The sequence below is a fragment of the Gorilla gorilla genome, chromosome Y, assembly GCF_029281585.2.
Source record: "Gorilla gorilla gorilla isolate KB3781 chromosome Y, NHGRI_mGorGor1-v2.1_pri, whole genome shotgun sequence".
In the NCBI taxonomy this organism is placed as follows: Eukaryota; Metazoa; Chordata; class Mammalia; order Primates; family Hominidae; genus Gorilla; species Gorilla gorilla.
The window spans coordinates 46004949-46030036 of NC_073248.2; the positions used below are offsets into that span (position 1 = coordinate 46004949).

The following is a 25088-nucleotide window of genomic DNA, read 5'->3' on the forward strand; positions in this document are numbered from 1 at the left end:
CTAAAATTAAATTGTAATTTTTGCAGACCTCTGTGAATATATTAGAAACCACTGAATTGTACACTGTATGGGGGTGAAATTTATGGTATTTAAATTATATCTCAAAGTTCTGCTAAAAAATGAATGGCTTGATATTCTAGTGCTAAGGGATGGTTTTATTTAAAATATAAACTAATAGTTTCCAGTAGATTCCATTAAAAATATTACAGCAGGGATTTCCAGATCACACACATTTCCACCTTTTTAGAATTTTTGACTATTTTCCAAAGTCTTGAATTCAATGAGGTGCAGGTGGAAGAAAGCGTTTACAAAGTCAGTGGGTTACAGGAGAGCTGGTGTGGGCTGAGGCAGAGTGGGGAGAGAGGCTCCTTTCAAATGGAAGCCTCTGGAACCCACAGAAAGCAAGTGTAAGGTGGGGCAATCTTCTGGAAAGCTACCAGAGAAAGGTTTTAGGGCCAACTCTCCAATTCACAAACACAGACAGGGGCATCTCAATATTTTCTTAAATCCACTCTTTCTATATAGACACAAGGAAATAATTAAAAGGGGATAATTCTGGTTTCGTTATTTCATTAAATTATCAACAAACAACTTTTGAAACAAAAACTGTAAATAACAAAAACGATAAAAGTGAAAGTCAGTAAAATTATTATCTGTTTAATAATCTGTATCTGTGGCTCAGATACAGATCAGGCAAACCAGCCAAGGATGAAGCCCCTGCTGTGGATGAAGTCTCCAGCTGTAGATGAAGCCCCCAGCCTATGGATGAAGTCTCCAGTCGTGGATGAAGCCCCCAGTCATGGATGAAGCCCCCAGCCCATGGATGAAGCCCCCAGTCATGGATGAAGCCCCCAGCCCATGGATGAAGCCCCCAGCCCGTGGATGAGGCCCCCAGTCATGGATGAAGGCCCCAGCCCATGGATGAAGCCCTCAGTCGCAGATGAAGTCTCCAGTCATGGATGAAGTCCCCAGTAGTGGATGAAGTCCTCAGCCCATGGATGAAGTCCCCAGCTCATGGATGAAAACCCCGGCCATAGATGCAGCCTCCAGCTGTGAATGTCCCCTGTGTTCTCCAGGAGGTTTCTTGGGTGTGTCCCGCAGCTGCTCCATCAATGTGGCAGCCCCGTCTTGCTCATCTGGGGGCATTTTTCAAACCTGAGAAGAAATCATAAGCCCTGTGGAGACAGTCAATATATTTCTCAGGGTTATCTGAAACAAAGAAAGATCAATTATTACAAAACATGGGAGACACTGGCTGCTTGTCATCAATGCCACACATATTACTGTAGAAAGTCAACAGCAGCCTTGAAAGGGGTAGAACAACCCCTGAGAACACAATGAAATTATAATGTTTTGTTACATAAAAATAGAAAACCTCAGCGTGACATGAAGTTCAATTTAAAAAAGTACAAAAGATACATGGTAAACAGGAAAAAAACACGGCCAGGCATATCACAAAGGTTTTAATATACTTAAAATATAACAAGTCTCTAAATATAGGGAAGAAGAATACCAACAATCACATGTAAGCATGTTAGAGACATGAACAAATAATATAAAGGAAAAAAACAGAAATGGCTTTTAATCTCATTGAAAAAATTTTAAAAAATCACCTTAATACCACTTTAGAGACAAAATTTTAGAAGTTCCACATGTAACTATGTTAGTGTGGCTGTACACACATTGTTGCTAAGAAAGCCCCATTAGGCACCTGTGGAGAGGGATTTGGCAACATTTAGCAAAGTTGCAAAGCAGTAACACTTTGACCTACAATCCGACATCTTAAAATCTATCCTAAAGGAGACTGGCAAAAATTGAAAAGACTCGTGCACAAGAACATTGGTTGCAACAGTAGAAAATGTAGAGCATACTTCTAAACTTTAATGTCAGTAAAAATCATAATGCAATTAGATAATTCTTATGAATAAATAATAAAATGTGTGCAAACTGAAAATTGTGAGATGCAGCAAAGAGCATTATGTGAGAGCAATCTATAAGCTTAGTTGTTTACACTGGAAACTCAGAAAGGCCGAAAGTTAATTAAGCATACAACTCAAGTTAGAAAAAGTAACATCAGAATAAACGCAGATAATGTAATGGAAGGATAACAGATGAGAAATTGATGAAATAGAAAACAAGAACAATACTAGGGAGAAGTAACAAAGCCAACAGTTGTTTTCCAGAAAAGTCTAATACAAAAGTCATTAGTGAGATTTATCAAGAAAAAAGGGAAATAATCAAAATTCATATCAGAAATTCATAGGAAGACATAACCACAGAAGTAGCAGAGATTACAAAACAATCAGTGGATATTATGAATAAACATATGTATTCAAATCTACATATGTATTTATTATGTATGTAAACATATGAATATGGATATCATGCCAATACATTTTAAAATGTGTACAAAATAGACAAAATCCTAGAAAGTATAATTTTCTAAAATGAACTCATGAAGAAATAAAAATCCTGAATAGTTCAGTAGCTTCTATGTAAATTTAATCAGTAGTTAAGAAGTATCGGTCTTTGTCTCTTTCTTTCCCTTTCTCTCTTTTTCTCTCTCACACACAGAGCCGTAATACTATTATTGGCTAAATCCAAAATTACAATGGAGTTGTCATTCTAATCCGATTAAAACATTTCCATAAAATTAATGAAGGGGGCTACTTTCAATTAATCTGATGAGAATATTATCTCAATACCATACAAAAAATTAAGTACAAAAAAGAAAAATTGCCTGCCAATCTTATTGAAGAGCACTGGCATAAACTCCCCAGAGGAGAAGGCAATGACCATGCCTCCAATAGGAAGAATCAATACAAACAAAACAGTGTGTACCCCAAAAAAGCATATCCTGACTTGCTCAACCTTATAGCCAATATTTAAAAAAATCCGGAACACACAGGGCCATGGGAGTGGCTGTTGGAGAAATTTTCATGAAGGAAGATTACAACTAAGTTTTAAAATACTAGTTTTGTTTGTTTTGTCTTGGAGAGGAGGTAGAAGTGGGAGTAAAAATAGGGAGTTTGGTGTAAGATGAGAAAAGCAAAGGAAACCTGCATGGATGGGCTGGAGGGTGTGATGGGAGAACAGTGAGAAGTACGCTTGGGGAAGCAATTGGAAATAGCAGCTAAGCTTAATCACAATCTATCAAAAGGGATTTGTTGAAGAATTAATGTGTGACTAGGAACAGGGAGGTAATGGGCTTGTCGGCTCGACAGTGGGCACTCAGTTCCACTAATGAATGATGCCTGTGTGGACAGACAGAATGATGAACAGGCAGATGAATGCGTGGGCTTTATGTGAAACAGGTCCTCTTGGTTGTTGACAAGATACTGTTTTAAAGTTCCATTTTGCCATACTTCGAATAGCTTTTCATTAGCTAAATTTAGCTACATGTAAAATCACTAAGGCAGACTTCCAGAGTTCCCACATGAAAATAAAATGTAAACCAGCTGTGACCTACTTCAACACCATCATCGGAAGTCAGAAGTTGAGCTCCTTTTTGATGTTTAAAGCCTGCATAATATTTGCTGTATTATTATTCAGTGTATTACTATTTCCGTTGTGATGGAAATTTGGTTTGTAACAATTTTCCATTCTATTAAAACACTGCTACATAGAAAATCACCATGGACATATTTCTCCTAATTGTGGAAATATTTTACATAAAATACCCTAGACATGGATGAAATTACCAGGTTATTAGAATTTTAAAATAGGTACTCCCAAATTGTCCTCTTACAAATTATATGAATTCATAAGCTTCCAACTGTTATGGAGTTGCCCACTTTGAGAAATCTGTGCTAAAAGGACCCAATCAATGCTGATGACAATGATCAGGATAATAGGTACACTGGGAAGACAACAAAATGATTTAGATCTTAGACAAGTCATTCTAGGTGTCTCCACTGTTTCAGTTCTTGCATTCATTCTTGGGCTTTTTCCTTTTACCAAATAAAATAGCTCCTTGACATCACATGAGTCCATGCTATGCTTAATGAGTATGGTTAGTAAAAATGCCTATGACTAGTCATCTTCATCTATGCAAGTAAATATTAATTCATAAAACACTTCAAATGTAAGCAATTCATAATTAGTGAATGAAAAGTACATAATATATCAATTAGAAAAAGTCACTATTAAAAAGACATTATTTGTGTGATAAAAAAGATTGCCATTTTTGTATTTTTCTACAAGGTTAAAGAAAACTAAGTCAACTTATACAAGTGAGTTTTAAAAGCCTTTACACCAGGCATGGTGATTCATGCCCATAATCCCAGCACTTTGGTAGGCCAAGGTGAGCGGATCACCTGAGGTCAGGAGTTCGAGACCAGCCTGACCAACATGGTGAACCCTCATTTCTACCAAAAATACAAAAAATTAGCTGGGTATGGTGGCATGAGCCTATAATCACAGCTACTTAGGAGGCAGAGGGCAGGAGACTCGCTTGAACCTGGGAGGTGGAGGTTGCAGTGAGCCGAGATAGTACTGTTGCACTCCAGCCTGGGCAACAAGAGTGAAACTCCGTCTCAAACATAAAAATATTAATTAATTAAATAAAAGCCTTTAACCCAGAATGCTGAGTAAATTGGCCAAAAATGCTAACCTATGTATTTCAATACTATAGGATTCACGTTAATAGAAATAACCAGATGAAATGCTTCTGGTATGTCACCTTCCCAACCCACTCGAGCCAGTGTTTTTTTCTGTGAATAACAAAAACAGCAGAATTTACTTGCCTATCCATAACAGGTTACCACTTCTGTGTATTGCCCCAAAACAGGTGGTGGCTGGGTGAGAAGGGGGACAGCCCTAAGGCAGGAGATGGGGGCTCCGGTATCATGGGTGAGCTTCCTAAACCTCTGCAACTTTCGGCCCCTAAGTGGGATGAGCCACGTTTAGCACAATGCCCAGAACAAAGTAAGGATTTGACACATCACACTTCTCTCCACATTGTTCTGTCATCAGCCACCGTGTCCAGCACCTCCCAGCCCACTGGGCTCCGGCTGTTTCCATCACATGAAGAATGATCCAGAGCCTGGCCTCCAGCCACCCTCCTGGCCTTGCTGCTTCTCACTCTGCCACTGACTCTTAACAGAACAGCCTGGCTGTCCTCAGACATACCACACCCTTCATTGTGGGAGTCATGCAGCCCTCCCTGCTCCTTCCCCAGGGAGCCACGGGGCTTTCCTCCACAGGAAGACTCTGCAAGCACCTGGATGAAGGTCCCCCCTGTCTCTCATCCTCCCTTAATTTTTGTCTCAGCTCTCCTTCTTTCCACTCAGTGCAGCACACACTGATTGATCCTCCATCTTCCCCAAAAGACAGGAACAGCACAAGCAGTAGAGAGTAGATTCCAATGATACAAAAAATAGTCAGTGATTTCTCATTTCCATTGATCATCAATGAAGAAAATGTATCCTGAAGGTCATGTACCTCCTATGGGACTGCTGCATCCTCAGCCTCCTGAATTTCAGCCCAGCACCTTCCTTCCCAGCATCGCAACAGGTCAGGCCTTACCAGCATCCCTGTCTTACTGCCTTTGTGCAGAGCCAGCACCAGGACCAGGGGAGGCCTTGGGATTGTCCCTCCCCAAAAATTTGAGAAATAATCCTTTACGTCACCAACAAAGCACAGCCTTATGCATTGGTGGTCAGTCCCTCCCAACACCTCTGTCACTGTAAAGCTGGCAGCACCCCCCCAAGGTTGGCCTTTCCAGACACTGGACCTCTAAGTGACAGTGTGTGTCCTTACCTTGAGGCCTGGGTGCCCAGTCTATCCTGTCCAGTGAGGGAGCTGCAGAGAAGGGGGGATTCCAGGTTAACGGGAGACTAGCAAGGCTCCTGCTTTTATGCTGCCCTATTGGGAAGGCTGTTAAAGAAACACAAGGTGCGAAGCAGTGAAGATAGAACATGTTTTCATTACTTAAACCAATACATTCCACAGATGGAATAATAAGAAATGCTACAACCAAGCTAACTGAATCCAACAGCATATCAAAAAGATAATCCACCATGATCAAGTGGGTTTCATACCAGGGATACAGGGATGGTTTAACATATGCAAGTCAATAAATGTGATACATCAAATAAATAAAATTAAAAACAAAAACTCATATGATAATCTGAAGAGATTCAGAAAAAACATTTGAGAAAATACAGCATTTCTTTATGATTAAAATCCTTCAGCAAAATCGGCATAGAAGGGACATACCTTAAGGTAATAAAAGCCATCTGTGACAAACCCACAGCCAACATTATCCTCAACGGGGGAAAGTTCAAAGCATTCCCCCTGAGGACTGGAACAAGACAAAGATGCCCACATTCACCACTTCTACTCAACACAGTGCTATTCACTACAGCATTGGCTGTAAAAGCAAGACTGGAAACAGAACAAATGGATACCCATAATGAGTGCTTAAGTAATTTTGGGAATAGTCATAGGGTGCAGTACTTTATAGCTCTGAAACAATACAGTGGATTTACATTTGAAAATGTGGAATGACAACTAAGGTGCATTGCCCAGTGATATATGCAGGGGGCAGAGGACTTTGTGTAAACACGATCATGCATCAGCATGCATTCCAGGCGCATGTTTCTATTTGCACATAGATTGTACAAATGATATGCAAGCAAAAATGTTGACTTGGTGTTTGGAAGTTCAGAGTGGAAGGGAAATTTCCTTGCTAACCTTTTATGATATTTAGAGTTATTTCTAACCGTGAATATGTAATACATTTAGAAATCTTAGCTAACAAGAAAAGCCTCTGGTCCTGGCCTCCTGCTGGCACATATCATGTGGACATGGACCTGTCGTGCTAATGTGTGCAAACTGAGAAAAATCCAAGAATGGGAGTCTGCTTTTTTCATCATACAAATAATTGTTAATAGAAATAGTATGATAATTATTGATCATTGATATACCATGCATATTCTATTAGATAATAATAAATTTCTGACATTTGAACTATACTTACACATGGAAATTGAAATATATGGATGAAATATTGTGGCTTATAGAGGCAAACAATTGTTTTATTGTCATTTTACAAACTGATCATCATTCCTCAAGGCACGGGTCCATGTGATATTAAGTAGCTTGTTATGTTTGGGAAGGGCAGTGATGACCACAAGCATGACTTCAACTACTAAAGTACAATGGAGATTTCAACAATGTTTTGTTTAATATTTAAATATTTCATTGTGCTCCAAGGCTTTTTCTCACCCTAACAGCTCTCATCCACATCATGTGGGTCCCATTAATACAGATACCTCCAAATGCACCACTCTTCCATTATATCCAGTCAATTGCTGGTTACCTTGGGCCTACAATGGGGGGCAGGGGCTGCTGGCCACCTCCTCATCTACAGTAAGAGTCAATGAGCAGTTAAGTGGATACTGAAAACCATTTATCCTGCTGGAGTGAGAAACAAATGGTTTCTTTCTTTCTTTTTTTTTTTTAGATGGAGTCTCACTCTGATGCCCAGGCTGGAGTGCAGTGGCACGATCTCGGCTCACTGCAAGCTCTGCCTCCTGGGTTCATGCCATTCTCCTGCCTCAGCCTCTCGAGTAGCTCAGACTACAGGCGCCTGCCACCACGCCTGGCTAATTTTTTTTTTTTTTGTATTTTCAGTGGAGACGGGGTTTCACTGTGTTAGCCAGGATGGTCTCAATCTCCTGACCTTGTGATCTGCCCGTCTCAGCCTCCCAAAGTGCTGGGATTACAGGTCTCCGCACCTGGCCATAAATGGTTTCTTTCAATAGGGTAATAAAATGCATCTTTTCCAAATTATTTATATGACTCAAGGCCCATCTCAATTTCAGATGTGATTAGCCTCACTTCCTGATTCTCACCAAGGTGTGTAATGTCATCCACGGCCCAGTGCAGAGGAAAACAGGTGTTGCCGTCAAACTGCCAGGGTCCCATCCTGCCTCCTCATTCACTCCGGGAGCTCCCTTTAAGCTAGGAGTCAACAGCGAGGATGGAAACATGAGTGCTTCTGAAAGTCCTAAAAGTTCAGAGGCAGACTGTCAATTTCTCCTCCACCCCTGGGCACACACCGGGAGAACTCTGTCTCCAGGTTGAAGGAAGTGCCTGTGAGAGAGTTGTGTCCCTCAGATTCTGTTCACCACAGGTGACACTCGATGTGACCCCAAACCTCTTCTGCACAATCCCAAGGAGTGCTGACTAATCCAACCCAAAGGCTGTTAAAGGCTGTTTGGCAGAGGCAGAAAAGAAAAGGCCAGGTGTTCTGGGAAAGACCACCTTCACATAACACAGCACCCTCATAGCCCAGAGAGACAGTTCTTACTATTATGCCAATAAACCTGGAAAAGACCAAATCCAATATGACACATATTTCCTTTTTTGTTTTGATTTCATGCCTCCTCCCTCAACCTCCCAAGCAGCATGAATACCGGGAAGGCCCCTGGGAACTCTCTCCCATTGGATCTTACATGGAAAGTAGTTACCTACCTGCAAAATCCTCATCATCAGATATGCTCTCCACAATCAAATCTGTAGAAACACAAACATCATGATAAGTCATTAAAGAGAGGCCCATCCACTCCTCCCACCCCAGCTGAAGCCCGGGTGCTTCACACAGGATCCCCTGATGTTTCCTCTGCTTCACAGACATCCCTATAGCCCCTCTGGACATTGTTTTATTCTTGCAAAATCATTTGTCTCACCAGACCCCAAATCCTCCTTCCCAAAAGGAGCCCAGAATCAGGTTTCTGTACCCTAGAGACAATGTTTTTCCCTCAGGAAGTGAGTTATTTCAGGGTACGTACCGTTCTCCAGTGTCAATGACTCCTGCAGTTACAGAAAAGAAAACATTAGGAGGGTGAAATGTTGCCATGCACGTCACACAGATCTGATATTCTCTCAACAACTTGAGAAAATTAGAAGGGGTATAGTGATTGAGTCAAAGATCGAAGTCACCCAAAACTAGCACGGAGGACACCTGTGGAAAAGACAACACCTTTTCCCACAGAATGTATCTTTAAAGTGCATTTAGATTGGCAGTTTCATAACTCTTAATCCACAGGGGAAAACTGCTGTGGAGGGAAACACCTCTACATTGCAGTGGATCGTGGATGCTGCCATCTACCACGCCCCAGTGTGCCCGGCATGGGTTGATGAGAGGTTGCCAATCAATAGCACCACACCAAGGGAATTGCAGATGGCATAAATAACCCACATTGGCAGATGTTCATGTCTACATCTGATTGGAAAGAAGCCAGGAAAGCAACATTTCTGTTCAAGACAAAGGAAAGTGTTTTACCTTGGTAGCATCTTCTTTTTTACAGATGTATCGTACAGCATCCTCATTAGTGATGTCGTATACAGTGTCCTCATAAGAGATGTCTTCTATAGTGTCCTCATTAGAGATGTCATGTACAACAGCCTCATTACAGATGTCTACAGCGTCATTAGAGATGTCACGTACAGCAGCCTCAGAGATGTTTACAGCATCCTTAGAGATGTCACATACAGCAGCCTCATTAGAGATGTCATGTACAGGAGCCTCATTAGAGATATCTACAGTGTCCTCATCAGAGATGTCTACAGCGTCATTACAGATGTCATATACAGTGTCTTCTTCAGAGATGTCTTGTACAGCACTCCCACAAGGAGCTAGGAGAACACAGAGTAAAGGTCAGTGCCCTGGTGGTGAATCACCCAGGGAGCTTGCTTGGTGTGGTGCATGGAGGTGGCTGATCACAGCATGGGCCGAGCTGATGCTAGGCCATTCTTCCGGGTGGACCTGCACTAGTGAAGCTAAGAGACATGACTCAGAACACTTTCTGCAGTGGGAATCAGTTTCCAGGTTCAGATATGCATTATCCAGTGAAGTGGGGAAATATAAAAAAATAGAAATTGACAAATTCATGAAAAGCCTTCCATGAGTGTAAGTGTGATTTTTTTTGTTAACCACTTTACATTCAGTATGCATTCACACCTACAAAATATTTTGACAAGAAATCAGAAATTTTAATTTTTGTCAGTTATGTTAAATCTAACTTAGCTGTCAACATAAAGATTCTATCTCATTTACTCTGTGGTCTCCAGAAAATCTAGCACATAATGAGTAGACCGAAATATTTATTAAATGAAAACACAGAGCAGGGGTGGGGGGGTTGTAGGCAGAGCAGGTTGCACCTGATTACCTGGATAATAATAAACTGCACAAAACTTCAGTCAGATTAATACTGAAACTGCCTTTTGCTTGGGCTCTTTTCTCTTGCAGAAGAAGGATGACCAAGAAGATGAACAGGGAAGAAATGAGAAACAGAGGCCTTTGCTTAGCAGCTAAAGGCCACCTTTTGTAACATGCAATAGTCTACAAGTGGCCTTGAATTCTACCATGATTCAGTGACAGAGTTCCCTCATGTCTTCTACCCAGGTCGAAGTCCAGCAAAATTGCGACTGTCCTCTTTACACTTGCAAGACCATGCTGCTTCTGCATTTGCCTGTTGTATGAGATTTACGTTTGTTTTAAAGCAACATTTTGTTTCAGTTGGGCTAGTGGCCATACACGGCACTAGCCAGTCCATAGTGAGATGGCTCCTCATGGAGAAGGCTTGGCTTGAGGCTGAGGGTCTTTAACCCACATGCACAAGACAGTTGCCATGAGGGGATGGAAGCCAGGCTAATAACCAAGTGCCGCAAAGAGTTCCTATCTGTCCCTCACCATTTTCAGCTGGCAGGATTTGAGCATTTTAGGGCTTGGGAAGATAATATTACTAAATCTACTAAAATACAGCACCTATCCTTATAGGCTTTGGCCAGTTGCTGAGCAAATTAACTTCACAACTGAAGTGGGCCACACTGGCCTGCGTGGTCTCCCACTCCTCTTAGAATTTGTGAGTGTGGGGCCTACTGGAGGACAGAAGTTGGGAGGAGGGGGAGGATCAGGAAAAATAACTGATACTAGGCTTAATATGTGGGTGATGAAATAATCTGTACCACAAACTTTCATGACACACATTTACATATGTAACAAACCTGCACATCCTGCACATGTACCCCTGAACTTAAAATAAAAGTTAAAAAAAACACATCACATAAATAAAATTAAAAACAAAAATCACACGATAATCTGAACAGATACAGAAAAAGCATTTCAGAAAATCCAGCATTTCTTCATTATTAAAACCCTTCAGCAAAATCGGCATAGAAGGGACATACCTTAAGGTAATAAAAGCCATCTGTGACAAACCCACAGCCAACATTATCCTGAATGGGGGAAAGTTGAAAGCATTCCCCCTGAGTACTGGAACAAGACAAAGATGCCCACTACGTTCACCATTTCTTTCTTTTTTATTTTTTTTTTGGGACAGAGTCTTGCTCTGTCGCCCAGGCTGGAGTGCAGTGGCATGATCTCGGCTCACTGCAAGCTCCATCTCCCAGGTTCACGCCATTCTCCTGCCTCAGCCTCCCAAGTAGCTGGGACTACAGGCGCCCGCCACCACGCCTGGCTAATTCTTCATATTTTCAGTAGAGACGGGGTTTCACTGTGTTAGCCAGGATGGTCTTAATCTCCTGACCTTGTGATCCGCCTGACTCGGCCTCCCAAAGTGCTGGGATTACAGGTGTGAGCCACCACGCCCGGCCCCACGTTCACCACTTCTACTCAACATAGTGCTATTCACTACCACATTAGTTGTAAAAGCAAGACTGGAAGCAGAACAAATGGATACCCATAATGGGTGCTTAAGTAATTTTGGGAATAGTCATAGGGTGCAGTACTTTATAGCTCTGAAACAATACAATGCATTTACATTTGAAATGTGGAATGGTAACTAAGGTGAATTGCCCAGTTATATATGGGGCAATATATATATATATGCAGGGGGCAGAGAATTTTGTGTAAACATGATCATGCATCAGCATGCATTCCAGGCACATGTTTCTACTTGCACATAGATTGTAGAAATGATATGCAAGCAAAAATGTTGACTTGGTGTTTGGAAGTTCAGAGTGGAAGGGAAACTTCCTTGCTAACCCTTTATGATATTTAGAGTTATTTCTAACCATGAATATGTAATACATTTAGAAATCTTAGCTAACAAGAAAAGCCTCTGGTCCTGGCCTCCTGCTGGCACATATTATGTCCACATGGTCCTGTCATGCTAATGTGTGCAAACTGAGAAAAATCCAAGAATGGGAGTCTGCTTTTTTCATCATACAAATAATTGTTAATAGAAATAGTACGATAATTATTGATCATTGATATACCATGCATATTCTATTAGATAATAATAAATTTCTGACATTTGAACTATACTTACACATGGAAATTGAAATATATGGATGAAATATTGTGGCTTATAGAGGCAAACAATTGTTTTATTGTCATTTTACAAACTGATCATCATTCCTCAAGGCACGGGTCCATGTGATATTAAGTAGCTTGTTATGTTTGGGAAGGGCAGTGATGACCACAAGCATGACTTCAACTACTAAAGTACAATGGAGATTTCAACAATGTTTTGTTTAATGTTTACATATTTCATTGGGTTCCCAGGTTTTTTCTCACCCTAATAGCTCTCACCCACATCATGTGGGTCCCATTAATACAGATACCTCCAAATGCACCACTCTTCCATTATATCCGGTCAATTGTTGATTACCCTGGGCCTATGATGGGGGGAGGGCAGGGGCTGCTGGCCACCTCCTCATCTACAGTAAGAGTCAATGAGCAGTTAAGTGGATACTGAAAACCATTTATCCTGCTGGAGTGAGAAATAAATGGTTTATTTTTATTTTTATTTTTTTAGGTGGAGTCTCGCTCTGTTGCCCAGGCTGGAGTGCAGTGGTGCGATCTCGGCTCACTGAAAGCTCTGCCTCCTGGGTTCATGCCATTCTCCTGCCTCAGCCTCTCGAGTAGCTCAGACTACAGGCGCCTGCCACCACGCCTGGCTAATTTTTTTTTTTTTTGTATTTTTAGTGGAGATGGCATTTCACTGTGTTAGCCAGGATGGTCTCAATCTCCTGACCTTGTGATCTGCCCGTCTCAGCCTCCCAAAGTGCTGGGATTACAGGTCTCTGCACCTGGCCATAAATGGTTTCTTTCAATAGGGTAATAAAATGCATCTTTTCCAAATTATTTATATGACTCAAGGCCCATCTCAATTTCAGATGTGATTAGCCTCACTTCCTGATTCTCACCAAGGTGTGTAATGTCCTCCATGGCCCAGTGCAGAGGAAAACAGGTGTTGCCATCAAACTGCCAGGGTCCCATCCTGCCTCCTCATTCACTCCGGGAGCTCCCTTTAAGCTAGGAGTCAACAGCGAGGATGGAAACATGAGTGCTTCTGAAAGTCCTAAAAGTTCAGAGGCAGACTGTCAATTTCTCCTCCACCCCTGGGCACACACCGGGAGAACTCTGTCTCCAGGTTGAAGGAAGTGCCTGTGAGAGAGTTGTGTCCCTCAGATTCTGTTCACCACAGGTGACACTCGATGTGACCCCAAACCTCTTCTGCACAATCCCAAGGAGTGCTGACTAATCCAACCCAAAGGCTGTTAAAGGCTGTTTGGCAGAGGCAGAAAAGAAAAGGCCAGGTGTTCTGGGAAAGACCACCTTCACATAACACAGCACCCTCATAGCCCAGAGAGACAGTTCTTACTATTATGCCAATAAACCTGGAAAAGACCAAATACAATTTGACACATATTTCCTTTTTTGTTTTGATTTCATGCCTCCTCCCTCAACGTCCCAAAGAGCATGGATACCCCAAAGGCCCCTGGGAACTCTCTCCCATTGGATCTTACATGGAAAGTAGTTACCTACCTGCAAAATCCTCATCATCAGATATGCTCTCCACAATCAAATCTGTAGAAACACAAACATCAAGATAAGTCATTAGAGAGAGGCCCATCCACTCCTCCCACCCCAGCTGAAGCCCGGGTGCTTCACACAGGATCCCCTGATGTTTCCTCTGCTTCACAGACATCCCTATAGCCCCTCTGGACATTGTTTTATTCTTGCAAAATCATTTGTCTCACCAGACCCCAAATCCTCCTTCCCAAAAGGAGCCCAGAATCAGGTTTCTGTACCCTAGAGACAAAGTTTTTCCCACAGGAAGTGAGTTATTTCAGGGTACGTACCGTTCTCCAGTGTCAATGGCTCCTGCAATTATAGAAAAGAAAACATTAGGAGGGTGAAATGTTGCCATGCACGTCACACAGATCTGATATTCTCTCAACAACTTGAGAAAATTAGAAGGGGTATAGTGATTGAGTCAAAGATCGAAGTCCCCCAAAACTAGCACGGAGGACACCTGTGGAAAAGACAACACCTTTTCCCACAGAATGTATCTTTAAAGTGCATTTAGATTGGCAGTTTCATAACTCTTAATCCACAGGGGAAAACTGCTGTGGAGGGAAACACCTCTACATTGCAGTGGATCGTGGATGCTGCCATCTACCACGCCCCAGTGTGCCCGGCATGGGTTGATGAGAGGTTGCCAATCAATAGCACCACACCAAGGGAATTGCAGATGGCATAAATAACCCACATTGGCAGATGTTCATGTCTACATCTGATTGGAAAGAAGCCAGGAAAGCAACATTTCTGTTCAAGACAAAGGAAAGTGTTTTACCTTGGTAGCATCTTCTTTTTTACAGATGTATCGTACAGCATCCTCATTAGTGATGTCGTATACAGTGTCCTCATAAGAGATGTCTTCTATAGTGTCCTCATTAGAGATGTCATGTACAACAGCCTCATTACAGATGTCTACAGCGTCATTAGAGATGTCACGTACAGCAGCCTCAGAGATGTTTACAGCATCCTTAGAGATGTCACATACAGCAGCCTCATTAGAGATGTCATGTACAGGAGCCTCATTAGAGATATCTACAGTGTCCTCATCAGAGATGTCTACAGCGTCATTACAGATGTCATATACAGTGTCTTCTTCAGAGATGTCTTGTACAGCACTCCCACAAGGAGCTAGGAGAACACAGAGTAAAGGTCAGTGCCCTGGTGGTGAATCACCCAGGGAGCTTGCTTGGTGTGGTGCATGGAGGTGGCTGATCACAGCATGGGCCGAGCTGATGCTAGGCCATCCTTCCGGGTGGACCTGCACTAGTGAAGCTAAGAGACATGACTCAGAACACTTTCTGCAGTGGGAATCAGTTTCCAGGTTCAGATATGCATTATCCAGTGAAGTGGGGAAATATAAAAAAATAGAAATTGACAAATTCATGAAAAGCCTTCCATGAGTGTAAGTGTGATTTTTTTTGTTAACCACTTTACATTCAGTATGCATTCACACCTACAAAATATTTTGACAAGAAATCAGAAATTTTAATTTTTGTCAGTTATGTTAAATCTAACTTAGCTGTCAACATAAAGATTCTATCTCATTTACTCTGTGGTCTCCAGAAAATCTAGCACATAATGAGTAGACCGAAATATTTATTAAATGAAAACACAGAGCAGGGGTGGGGGGGTTGTAGGCAGAGCAGGTTGCACCTGATTACCTGGATAATAATAAACTGCACAAAACTTCAGTCAGATTAATACTGAAACTGCCTTTTGCTTGGGCTCTTTTCTCTTGCAGAAGAAGGATGACCAAGAAGATGAACAGGGAAGAAATGAGAAACAGAGGCCTTTGCTTAGCAGCTAAAGGCCACCTTTTGTAACATGCAATAGTCTACAAGTGGCCTTGAATTCTACCATGATTCAGTGACAGAGTTCCCTCATGTCTTCTACCCAGGTCGAAGTCCAGCAAAATTGCGACTGTCCTCTTTACACTTGCAAGACCATGCTGCTTCTGCATTTGCCTGTTGTATGAGATTTACGTTTGTTTTAAAGCAACATTTTGTTTCAGTTGGGCTAGTGGCCATACACGGCACTAGCCAGTCCATAGTGAGATGGCTCCTCATGGAGAAGGCTTGGCTTGAGGCTGAGGGTCTTTAACCCACATGCACAAGACAGTTGCCATGAGGGGATGGAAGCCAGGCTAATAACCAAGTGCCGCAAAGAGTTCCTATCTGTCCCTCACCATTTTCAGCTGGCAGGATTTGAGCATTTTAGGGCTTGGGAAGATAATATTACTAAATCTACTAAAATACAGCACCTATCCTTATAGGCTTTGGCCAGTTGCTGAGCAAATTAACTTCACAACTGAAGTGGGCCACACTGGCCTGCGTGGTCTCCCACTCCTCTTAGAATTTGTGAGTGTGGGGCCTACTGGAGGACAGAAGTTGGGAGGAGGGGGAGGATCAGGAAAAATAACTGATACTAGGCTTAATATGTGGGTGATGAAATAATCTGTACCACAAACTTTCATGACACACATTTACATATGTAACAAACCTGCACATCCTGCACATGTACCCCTGAACTTAAAATAAAAGTTAAAAAAAACACATCACATAAATAAAATTAAAAACAAAAATCACACGATAATCTGAACAGATACAGAAAAAGCATTTCAGAAAATCCAGCATTTCTTCATTATTAAAACCCTTCAGCAAAATCGGCATAGAAGGGACATACCTTAAGGTAATAAAAGCCATCTGTGACAAACCCACAGCCAACATTATCCTGAATGGGGGAAAGTTGAAAGCATTCCCCCTGAGTACTGGAACAAGACAAAGATGCCCACTACGTTCACCATTTCTTTCTTTTTTATTTTTTTTTTGGGACAGAGTCTTGCTCTGTCGCCCAGGCTGGAGTGCAGTGGCATGATCTCGGCTCACTGCAAGCTCCATCTCCCAGGTTCACGCCATTCTCCTGCCTCAGCCTCCCAAGTAGCTGGGACTACAGGCGCCCGCCACCACGCCTGGCTAATTCTTCATATTTTCAGTAGAGACGGGGTTTCACTGTGTTAGCCAGGATGGTCTTAATCTCCTGACCTTGTGATCCGCCTGACTCGGCCTCCCAAAGTGCTGGGATTACAGGTGTGAGCCACCACGCCCGGCCCCACGTTCACCACTTCTACTCAACATAGTGCTATTCACTACCACATTAGTTGTAAAAGCAAGACTGGAAGCAGAACAAATGGATACCCATAATGGGTGCTTAAGTAATTTTGGGAATAGTCATAGGGTGCAGTACTTTATAGCTCTGAAACAATACAATGCATTTACATTTGAAATGTGGAATGGTAACTAAGGTGAATTGCCCAGTTATATATGGGGCAATATATATATATATGCAGGGGGCAGAGAATTTTGTGTAAACATGATCATGCATCAGCATGCATTCCAGGCACATGTTTCTACTTGCACATAGATTGTAGAAATGATATGCAAGCAAAAATGTTGACTTGGTGTTTGGAAGTTCAGAGTGGAAGGGAAACTTCCTTGCTAACCCTTTATGATATTTAGAGTTATTTCTAACCATGAATATGTAATACATTTAGAAATCTTAGCTAACAAGAAAAGCCTCTGGTCCTGGCCTCCTGCTGGCACATATTATGTCCACATGGTCCTGTCATGCTAATGTGTGCAAACTGAGAAAAATCCAAGAATGGGAGTCTGCTTTTTTCATCATACAAATAATTGTTAATAGAAATAGTACGATAATTATTGATCATTGATATACCATGCATATTCTATTAGATAATAATAAATTTCTGACATTTGAACTATACTTACACATGGAAATTGAAATATATGGATGAAATATTGTGGCTTATAGAGGCAAACAATTGTTTTATTGTCATTTTACAAACTGATCATCATTCCTCAAGGCACGGGTCCATGTGATATTAAGTAGCTTGTTATGTTTGGGAAGGGCAGTGATGACCACAAGCATGACTTCAACTACTAAAGTACAATGGAGATTTCAACAATGTTTTGTTTAATGTTTACATATTTCATTGGGTTCCCAGGTTTTTTCTCACCCTAATAGCTCTCACCCACATCATGTGGGTCCCATTAATACAGATACCTCCAAATGCACCACTCTTCCATTATATCCGGTCAATTGTTGATTACCCTGGGCCTATGATGGGGGGAGGGCAGGGGCTGCTGGCCACCTCCTCATCTACAGTAAGAGTCAATGAGCAGTTAAGTGGATACTGAAAACCATTTATCCTGCTGGAGTGAGAAATAAATGGTTTATTTTTATTTTTATTTTTTTAGGTGGAGTCTCGCTCTGTTGCCCAGGCTGGAGTGCAGTGGTGCGATCTCGGCTCACTGAAAGCTCTGCCTCCTGGGTTCATGCCATTCTCCTGCCTCAGCCTCTCGAGTAGCTCAGACTACAGGCGCCTGCCACCACGCCTGGCTAATTTTTTTTTTTTGTATTTTTAGTGGAGATGGCATTTCACTGTGTTAGCCAGGATGGTCTCAATCTCCTGACCTTGTGATCTGCCCGTCTCAGCCTCCCAAAGTGCTGGGATTACAGGTCTCCGCACCTGGCCATAAATGGTTTCTTTCAATAGGGTAATAAAATGCATCTTTTCCAAATTATTTATATGACTCAAGGCCCATCTCAATTTCAGATGTGATTAGCCTCACTTCCTGATTCTCACCAAGGTGTGTAATGTCCTCCATGGCCCAGTGCAGAGGAAAACAGGTGTTGCCATCAAACTGCCAGGGTCCCATCCTGCCTCCTCATTCACTCCGGGAGCTCCCTTTAAGCTAGGAGTCAACAGCGAGGATGGAAACATGAGTGCTTCTGAAAGTCCTAAAAGTTCAGAGGCAGACTGTCAATTTCTCCTCCACCCCTGGGCACACACCGGGAGAACTCTGTCTCCAGGTTGAAGGAAGTGCCTGTGAGAGAGTTGTGTCCCTCAGATTCTGTTCACCACAGGTGACACTCGATGTGACCCCAAACCTCTTCTGCACAATCCCAAGGAGTGCTGACTAATCCAACCCAAAGGCTGTTAAAGGCTGTTTGGCAGAGGCAGAAAAGAAAAGGCCAGGTGTTCTGGGAAAGACCACCTTCACATAACACAGCACCCTCATAGCCCAGAGAGACAGTTCTTACTATTATGCCAATAAACCTGGAAAAGACCAAATACAATTTGACACATATTTCCTTTTTTGTTTTGATTTCATGCCTCCTCCCTCAACGTCCCAAAGAGCATGGATACCCCAAAGGCCCCTGGGAACTCTCTCCCATTGGATCTTACATGGAAAGTAGTTACCTACCTGCAAAATCCTCATCATCAGATATGCTCTCCACAATCAAATCTGTAGAAACACAAACATCAAGATAAGTCATTAGAGAGAGGCCCATCCACTCCTCCCACCCCAGCTGAAGCCCGGGTGCTTCACACAGGATCCCCTGATGTTTCCTCTGCTTCACAGACATCCCTATAGCCCCTCTGGACATTGTTTTATTCTTGCAAAATCATTTGTCTCACCAGACCCCAAATCCTCCTTCCCAAAAGGAGCCCAGAATCAGGTTTCTGTACCCTAGAGACAAAGTTTTTCCCACAGGAAGTGAGTTATTTCAGGGTACGTACCGTTCTCCAGTGTCAATGGCTCCTGCAATTATAGAAAAGAAAACATTAGGAGGGTGAAATGTTGCCATGCACGTCACACAGATCTGATATTCTCTCAACAACTTGAGAAAATTAGAAGGGGTATAGTGATTGAGTCAAAGATCGAAGTCCCCCAAAACTAGCACGGAGGACACCTGTGGAAAAGACAACACCTTTTCCCACAGAATGTATCTTTAAAGTGCATTTAGATTGGCAGTTTCATAACTCTTAATCCACAGGGGAAAACTGCTGTGGAGGGAAACACCTCTACATTGCAGTGGATCGTGGATGCTGCCATCTACCACGCCCCAGTGTGCCCGGCATGGGTTGATGAGAGGTTGCCAATCAATAGCACCACACCAAGGGAATTGCAGATGGCATAAATAACCCACATTGGCAGATGTTCATGTCTACATCTGATTGGAAAGAAGCCAGGAAAGCAACATTTCTGTTCAAGACAAAGGAAAGTGTTTTACCTTGGTAGCATCTTCTTTTTTACAGATGTATCGTACAGCATCCTCATTAGTGATGTCGTATACAGTGTCCTCATAAGAGATGTCTTCTATAGTGTCCTCATTAGAGATGTCATGTACAACAGCCTCATTACAGATGTCTACAGCGTCATTAGAGATGTCACGTACAGCAGCCTCAGAGATGTTTACAGCATCCTTAGAGATGTCACATACAGCAGCCTCATTAGAGATGTCATGTACAGGAGCCTCATTAGAGATATCTACAGTGTCCTCATCAGAGATGTCTACAGCATCCTCATTACAGATGTCGTATACAGTGTCTTCTTCAGAGATGTCTTGTACAGCACCCCAACAAAGAGCTAGGAGAACACAGAGTAAAGGTCAGTGCCCTGGTGGTGAATCACCCAGGGAGCTTGCTTGGTGTGGGTGCATGGAGGTGGCTGATCACAGCATGGGCTGAGCTGATGCTAGGCCATCCTCCCAGGTGGACCTGCACTAGTGAAGCCAAGAGACATGACTCAGAACACTTTCTGCAGTGGGAATCAGTTTCTAGGTTCAGATATGCATTATCCAGTGAAGTGGGGAAATATAAAAAAATAGAAATTGACAAATTCATGAAAAGCCTTCCATGAGTGCAAGTGTGATTTTTTTTGTTAACCACTTTACATTCAGTATGCATTCATACATACAAAATATTTTGACAAGACATCAGAAATTTTAATTTTTGTCAGTTATGTTAAATCTAACTTAGCTGTCAACATAGAGATTCTATCTCATTTACTTTGCGGTCTCCAGAAAATCTAGCACATAGTGAGTAGACCAAAATATTTATTAAATGAAAACACAGAACAGGGGTGGGGGGCTGGTAGGCAGAGCAGGTTGCACCTGATTACGTGGATGATAATAAACTGTACAAAACCTTGATCAGATTAATATTGAAACTGCCTTTTGCTCGGGCTCTTTTCCCTTGCAGAAGAAGGATGACTAAGAAGATGAACAGGGAAGAAATGAGAAACAGAGGCCTTTGCTTACTAGCTAAAGGTCACCTTGTGTAATACGCAATAGTCTACAAGTGGCCTTCAACTCTGCCGTGATTCAGTGAGAGTTCGCTCATGTCTTCTACCCAGGTTGAAGTCCACCAAAATTGTAACTGTCCTCTTTGCAACTTGCAAGACCACACTGCTTCTGCATTTGCCTGTTGTATGAGATTTACACTTGTTTTAAAGCAACATTTTGTTTCAGTTGGGCTGGTGGCCATACACTGCACTAGCCAGTCAATAGTGAGATGGCTCCTCATGGAGGATGCTTAGCTTGAGGCTCAGGGTCTTTAACCCACATGCACAAGACAGTTGCCATGAGGGGATGGAAGCCAGGCTAATAACCAAGTGCTGCAAAGAGTTCCTATCTGTCCCTCCTCACCATTTTCAGCTGGCAGGATTTGAGCATTTTAGGGCTTGGGAAGGTAATATTACTAAATCTACTAAAATACATCACCCATCCTTATAGGCTTTGTCCAGTTGCTGAGCAAATTAACTTCACAACTGAAGTAGGCCACATTGGCCTTCGTGGTCCCCCACTCCTCTTAGAATTTGTAAGCGTAGGGCCTACTGGAGGGTGGAAGGTGGGAGGAGGGGGAGGATCGGGGAAAATAGCTGATATTAGGCTTAATATATGGGTGATGAAATCTGTACAACAAACTCTTCATGACACACATTTACATATGTAGCAAATCTGCACATCCTGCACATGTACCCCTGAACTTAAAATAAAAGTTAAAAAAAAAAGGATCTGTGAGCTGACCCAAACACCTCGGGATCTTTGTGCTTTTCACACACTGATGACCATGCCGGTCCGTGGGGAGATGAGCCTATAACTGCCCTGGGTTGTGTGACCACGGAGGCCCCTTTATGATGATGGGCAGTGTCTGGGGCCTTTTGAGCTCGGTGCTTTAGGGCTTATACATGAATGCTGGACTCCCTGTGTGGTGGTAAACACCCCCATGACTAAGTGCATGCCAGCGTCAGCACTGGCCCACACTCCTGGGTTTGTGTTTTCACTTTTTCATTCAGGAACTCTGGAGCTGGGGCCACTCCCTTGGCCCTTCAGGTTCTCCACCTGAGCAGTGGCGATAAGAAGCCAGACCCAGGAATGGCTCTGTTGAGGGTGGAGGAGTCACTGTACAGACAGAGTAGAGTGAGGGTGGATTTTATTGTTAGAAGTGGACACTGGCGATTGGGCTGTATAAATGGGAAATCTCTCCTGAGAAAACACACAGCCTCACCTGTACAGAAACACACACATTCACACCACACGATGCAGCCTCACACAAGACACCACCAATCCTCAAGCACCCAACTCAGCACCACCCAAAAGGGAGCACAGCTGCTTCCTCAAAAATTGGCCTTAACTTTTCCCTGGGGAATTCAGGTTTTTAAAAAAACACTTCCCCTATGCTTATTCCTATCACGATCCCAGGATCAGGGTGGCTCTTCACATTGAAACCTGCAAAGATGCCACACTTTTCTTGGCATCCAGATTGTTTTCTTGGCAAGTAATTCCAGAATACTTACCAGAGCCAAACCTCAGAGGGGCCACCTGCACCACCTGCAATACAGAAACAAGACTTTATGAGGGGTACGTCGTGTTGTGGATTGTTTGCACAAGGCTCTGTTTCTCTCAATGAATATTGAAAACTTGATCAGAAAGTGTAGTCAACTTCAAGGCTCCCCAAACAAGGGTAGGATACACACTGTAAAAGACATCAACTTCTGGATGGTGGATCTCTCAGGTCCACATAGGTTGGCCAGTGCAAAATACTGAATCCAAGGAGAAGACATTGCTTCCAAGGACAAGGACCCAAGGATACAGTCTACAACCTGAAGCCGTCACAGCTAAATGCCGTTTTAGATTACATATCAGTTGCTAAGAGTCACTTATTCCACCCCCTCAGAAAACTGCATTTAATACCTGTCATGGACATTGTCATTTTTTCACATGTAAAGTCAGTTGAAAAAGAAAGATGCCAAGAAAGGAACATTTCTATTTCAGGGAAAGCAAGGCAACCTTACCCTCGCGTCGACCGGCCTCTCTCCATCTCCTCTGTCCTTGTGAGCTGGAGGCTCCTCAGAGGCTAGGAGGACACAGAGCAACGGTTAGTCATAGATGCTTTCATTCATGAGCTATTCAGGGAGCTCTGCTTAATGTGGACAACAGGACAGTGTGTGTGGATGTGTTTCATTAAAAGCACAGCTTGAGCTGCTGCTAGAAAATCTTCCCTCATGGAAAGACAGGCAAGAACGAGGAGCCGAGGAGCAAGAAATGGAGTCCCTGGCATTTTGCTGATGACAACTTAAGGCAACGGCAATGAGTCAGTCTACAAATGGCACTGAAGCACACGCTATAATTTGATGACAGTCCCACCGCTGACACTGTGAGGTTTGAAACCCAGCTAAATGATTTTCTAAACCCTATAAAACAATATTAGCTTGTAGGATTGATGTCCCAAGACCATTTTTACCTCTGTGGATCCACAGTGGCTGTCACTGCAGTTATGTGTTTTAGCATTTTGCACTTGAACAAAAGCAAAGTTTAACAGACAAATTGGATTCAATTCTAGGCAAAACAGTTTATTGTATTTATTCACTAATCCTTTGTTATGACCGCTGATGAGAGAATTAGAAATACCAAAATTATATCCTTTAAAATTAATTAAAGCATAATTATAATCACACAATATTTTTTCATCCAGACCTCCTTTTCTTTGTCATGCATGCATATTAATTGAGGATGGAGACTATCTATGCTTGTTCAGGCCAGCCAACATAGGACAGTTTACTTCAAGAGAGGAGACATGGGTTGAACGCTGGTATGGTTTAACTCTGCAGCACAAACAGTTGCAACAAGTGTGGTGAACTAATCACCAAACAGCCCTTTGCTGCTTTATCATTGTGCCTTATGTGTAGCTTGCAGGATTTGATTACACCTATGTTTTGTGGTGATAATACTTTCAACTATTCCTAAAATACTGCTTCAGTCTTATCTGTTTGGGGTCAACTGCTGAGGATTTCATACAAATTAATGAAGTTTGTGAATCTAAAGTTCTACACAAAGGGGGAAATATTTGCAAATCATTTATTATGTAAGAAAATAAAATTTAGAATATATGTTAAACCTCCCAAAAATCTACAACAACAAACTAAATAAAAATCAGATGACTCTTTAAAAATGGGCAAAAGACTCGAACATACATTTCCCTAAAGAAGATACAGCCACAGATAGTAGCACAGGAAAAACTGCTCAGGATCATTAGTCATTATGGAAACGCAAATGAAAAACACAAGCAGACACCAATATACACCTACTAGGATTATTTAAAGGAAAATAAGTGTGAACAAGGATGTAAAGGAATTGTAACCCCGATACATTGCTGTTAGAAATGGATAAGGTTGCAGCCACTGTGAAAACCAGTCTGCAGTGGCTCAGAAGTTTCAATACAGAACTCCTGTTAGACCCAGGAATTCTACTCTTAAAGAATAGAGAACGGAAATCAAACAGATGTTTGTATACTAATGTTTGTAGCATCACTTTTCACAGGAGCCAAAAGGTGGAAATAATCCAACCATCAATGAACAAATGATTGTAGTAAAAGCAAGGTGGTCTGCATGCAGTGTTACATCATCCATCTGTAAAAAAGGAGCACAATTTTGATAGATGATACATGGGTGGACATTGAAAACATTATGCTTAGTGAAATACGACAAGACACAAAAGGAATATATTGTCCAATTGTACTTATACGAAGTGCCTAGAATAATCAAATTCATACAAGAGAATATAGGATAGGAATCACCATGGGCTGGAAATAGGGGGAAGGTGCTATGTTGCCTACTGTGGACAAGGTTTTGTAAGAAATCATCAAAATTGTGGGTGTAGATAGTGGTGTTGGGTATGCAACCCTGTGAATATTTTGAATGCCACTGAGTGCACACTTTGGTTAAAAGGTTCAAATGATTATTTTATTATACATATTTTCCCACAATAGAAAACACACACAGCCAAGCCCAGATGCCAGTCTTGCTAGCAGCCTTCCTTTACCTTCAAGATTAGGCCATCATGCTGTACCTCCAACATGTCCACACACACCAAGGCACCTCGC

General features: G+C 42.2%; 1 protein-coding gene across 1 annotated transcript in view; it reads right to left on the bottom strand.

The window, feature by feature from the left end:
• Positions 1-648: 648 nt before the first annotated feature.
• The window catches only part of LOC129530378 (uncharacterized), a 29058-nt gene continuing 4618 nt past the window's right edge, over positions 649-25088 (bottom strand). Inside the window, exons 2-14 of the mRNA XM_063703414.1 lie at positions 23002-23063; positions 22504-22537; positions 19937-20292; positions 19443-19464; positions 19126-19167; positions 14616-14968; positions 14122-14143; positions 13805-13846; positions 9293-9645; positions 8799-8820; positions 8482-8523; positions 5761-5802; positions 649-1209 (exon numbers count right to left, since the gene is read on the bottom strand). Of these exons, the coding sequence (XP_063559484.1) occupies positions 1133-1209; positions 5761-5802; positions 8482-8523; positions 8799-8820; positions 9293-9645; positions 13805-13846; positions 14122-14143; positions 14616-14968; positions 19126-19167; positions 19443-19464; positions 19937-20292; positions 22504-22537; positions 23002-23063 (1469 nt within the window). The 3' untranslated portion in view covers positions 649-1132. The remainder of the gene's footprint in view (positions 1210-5760; positions 5803-8481; positions 8524-8798; positions 8821-9292; positions 9646-13804; positions 13847-14121; positions 14144-14615; positions 14969-19125; positions 19168-19442; positions 19465-19936; positions 20293-22503; positions 22538-23001; positions 23064-25088) is intronic.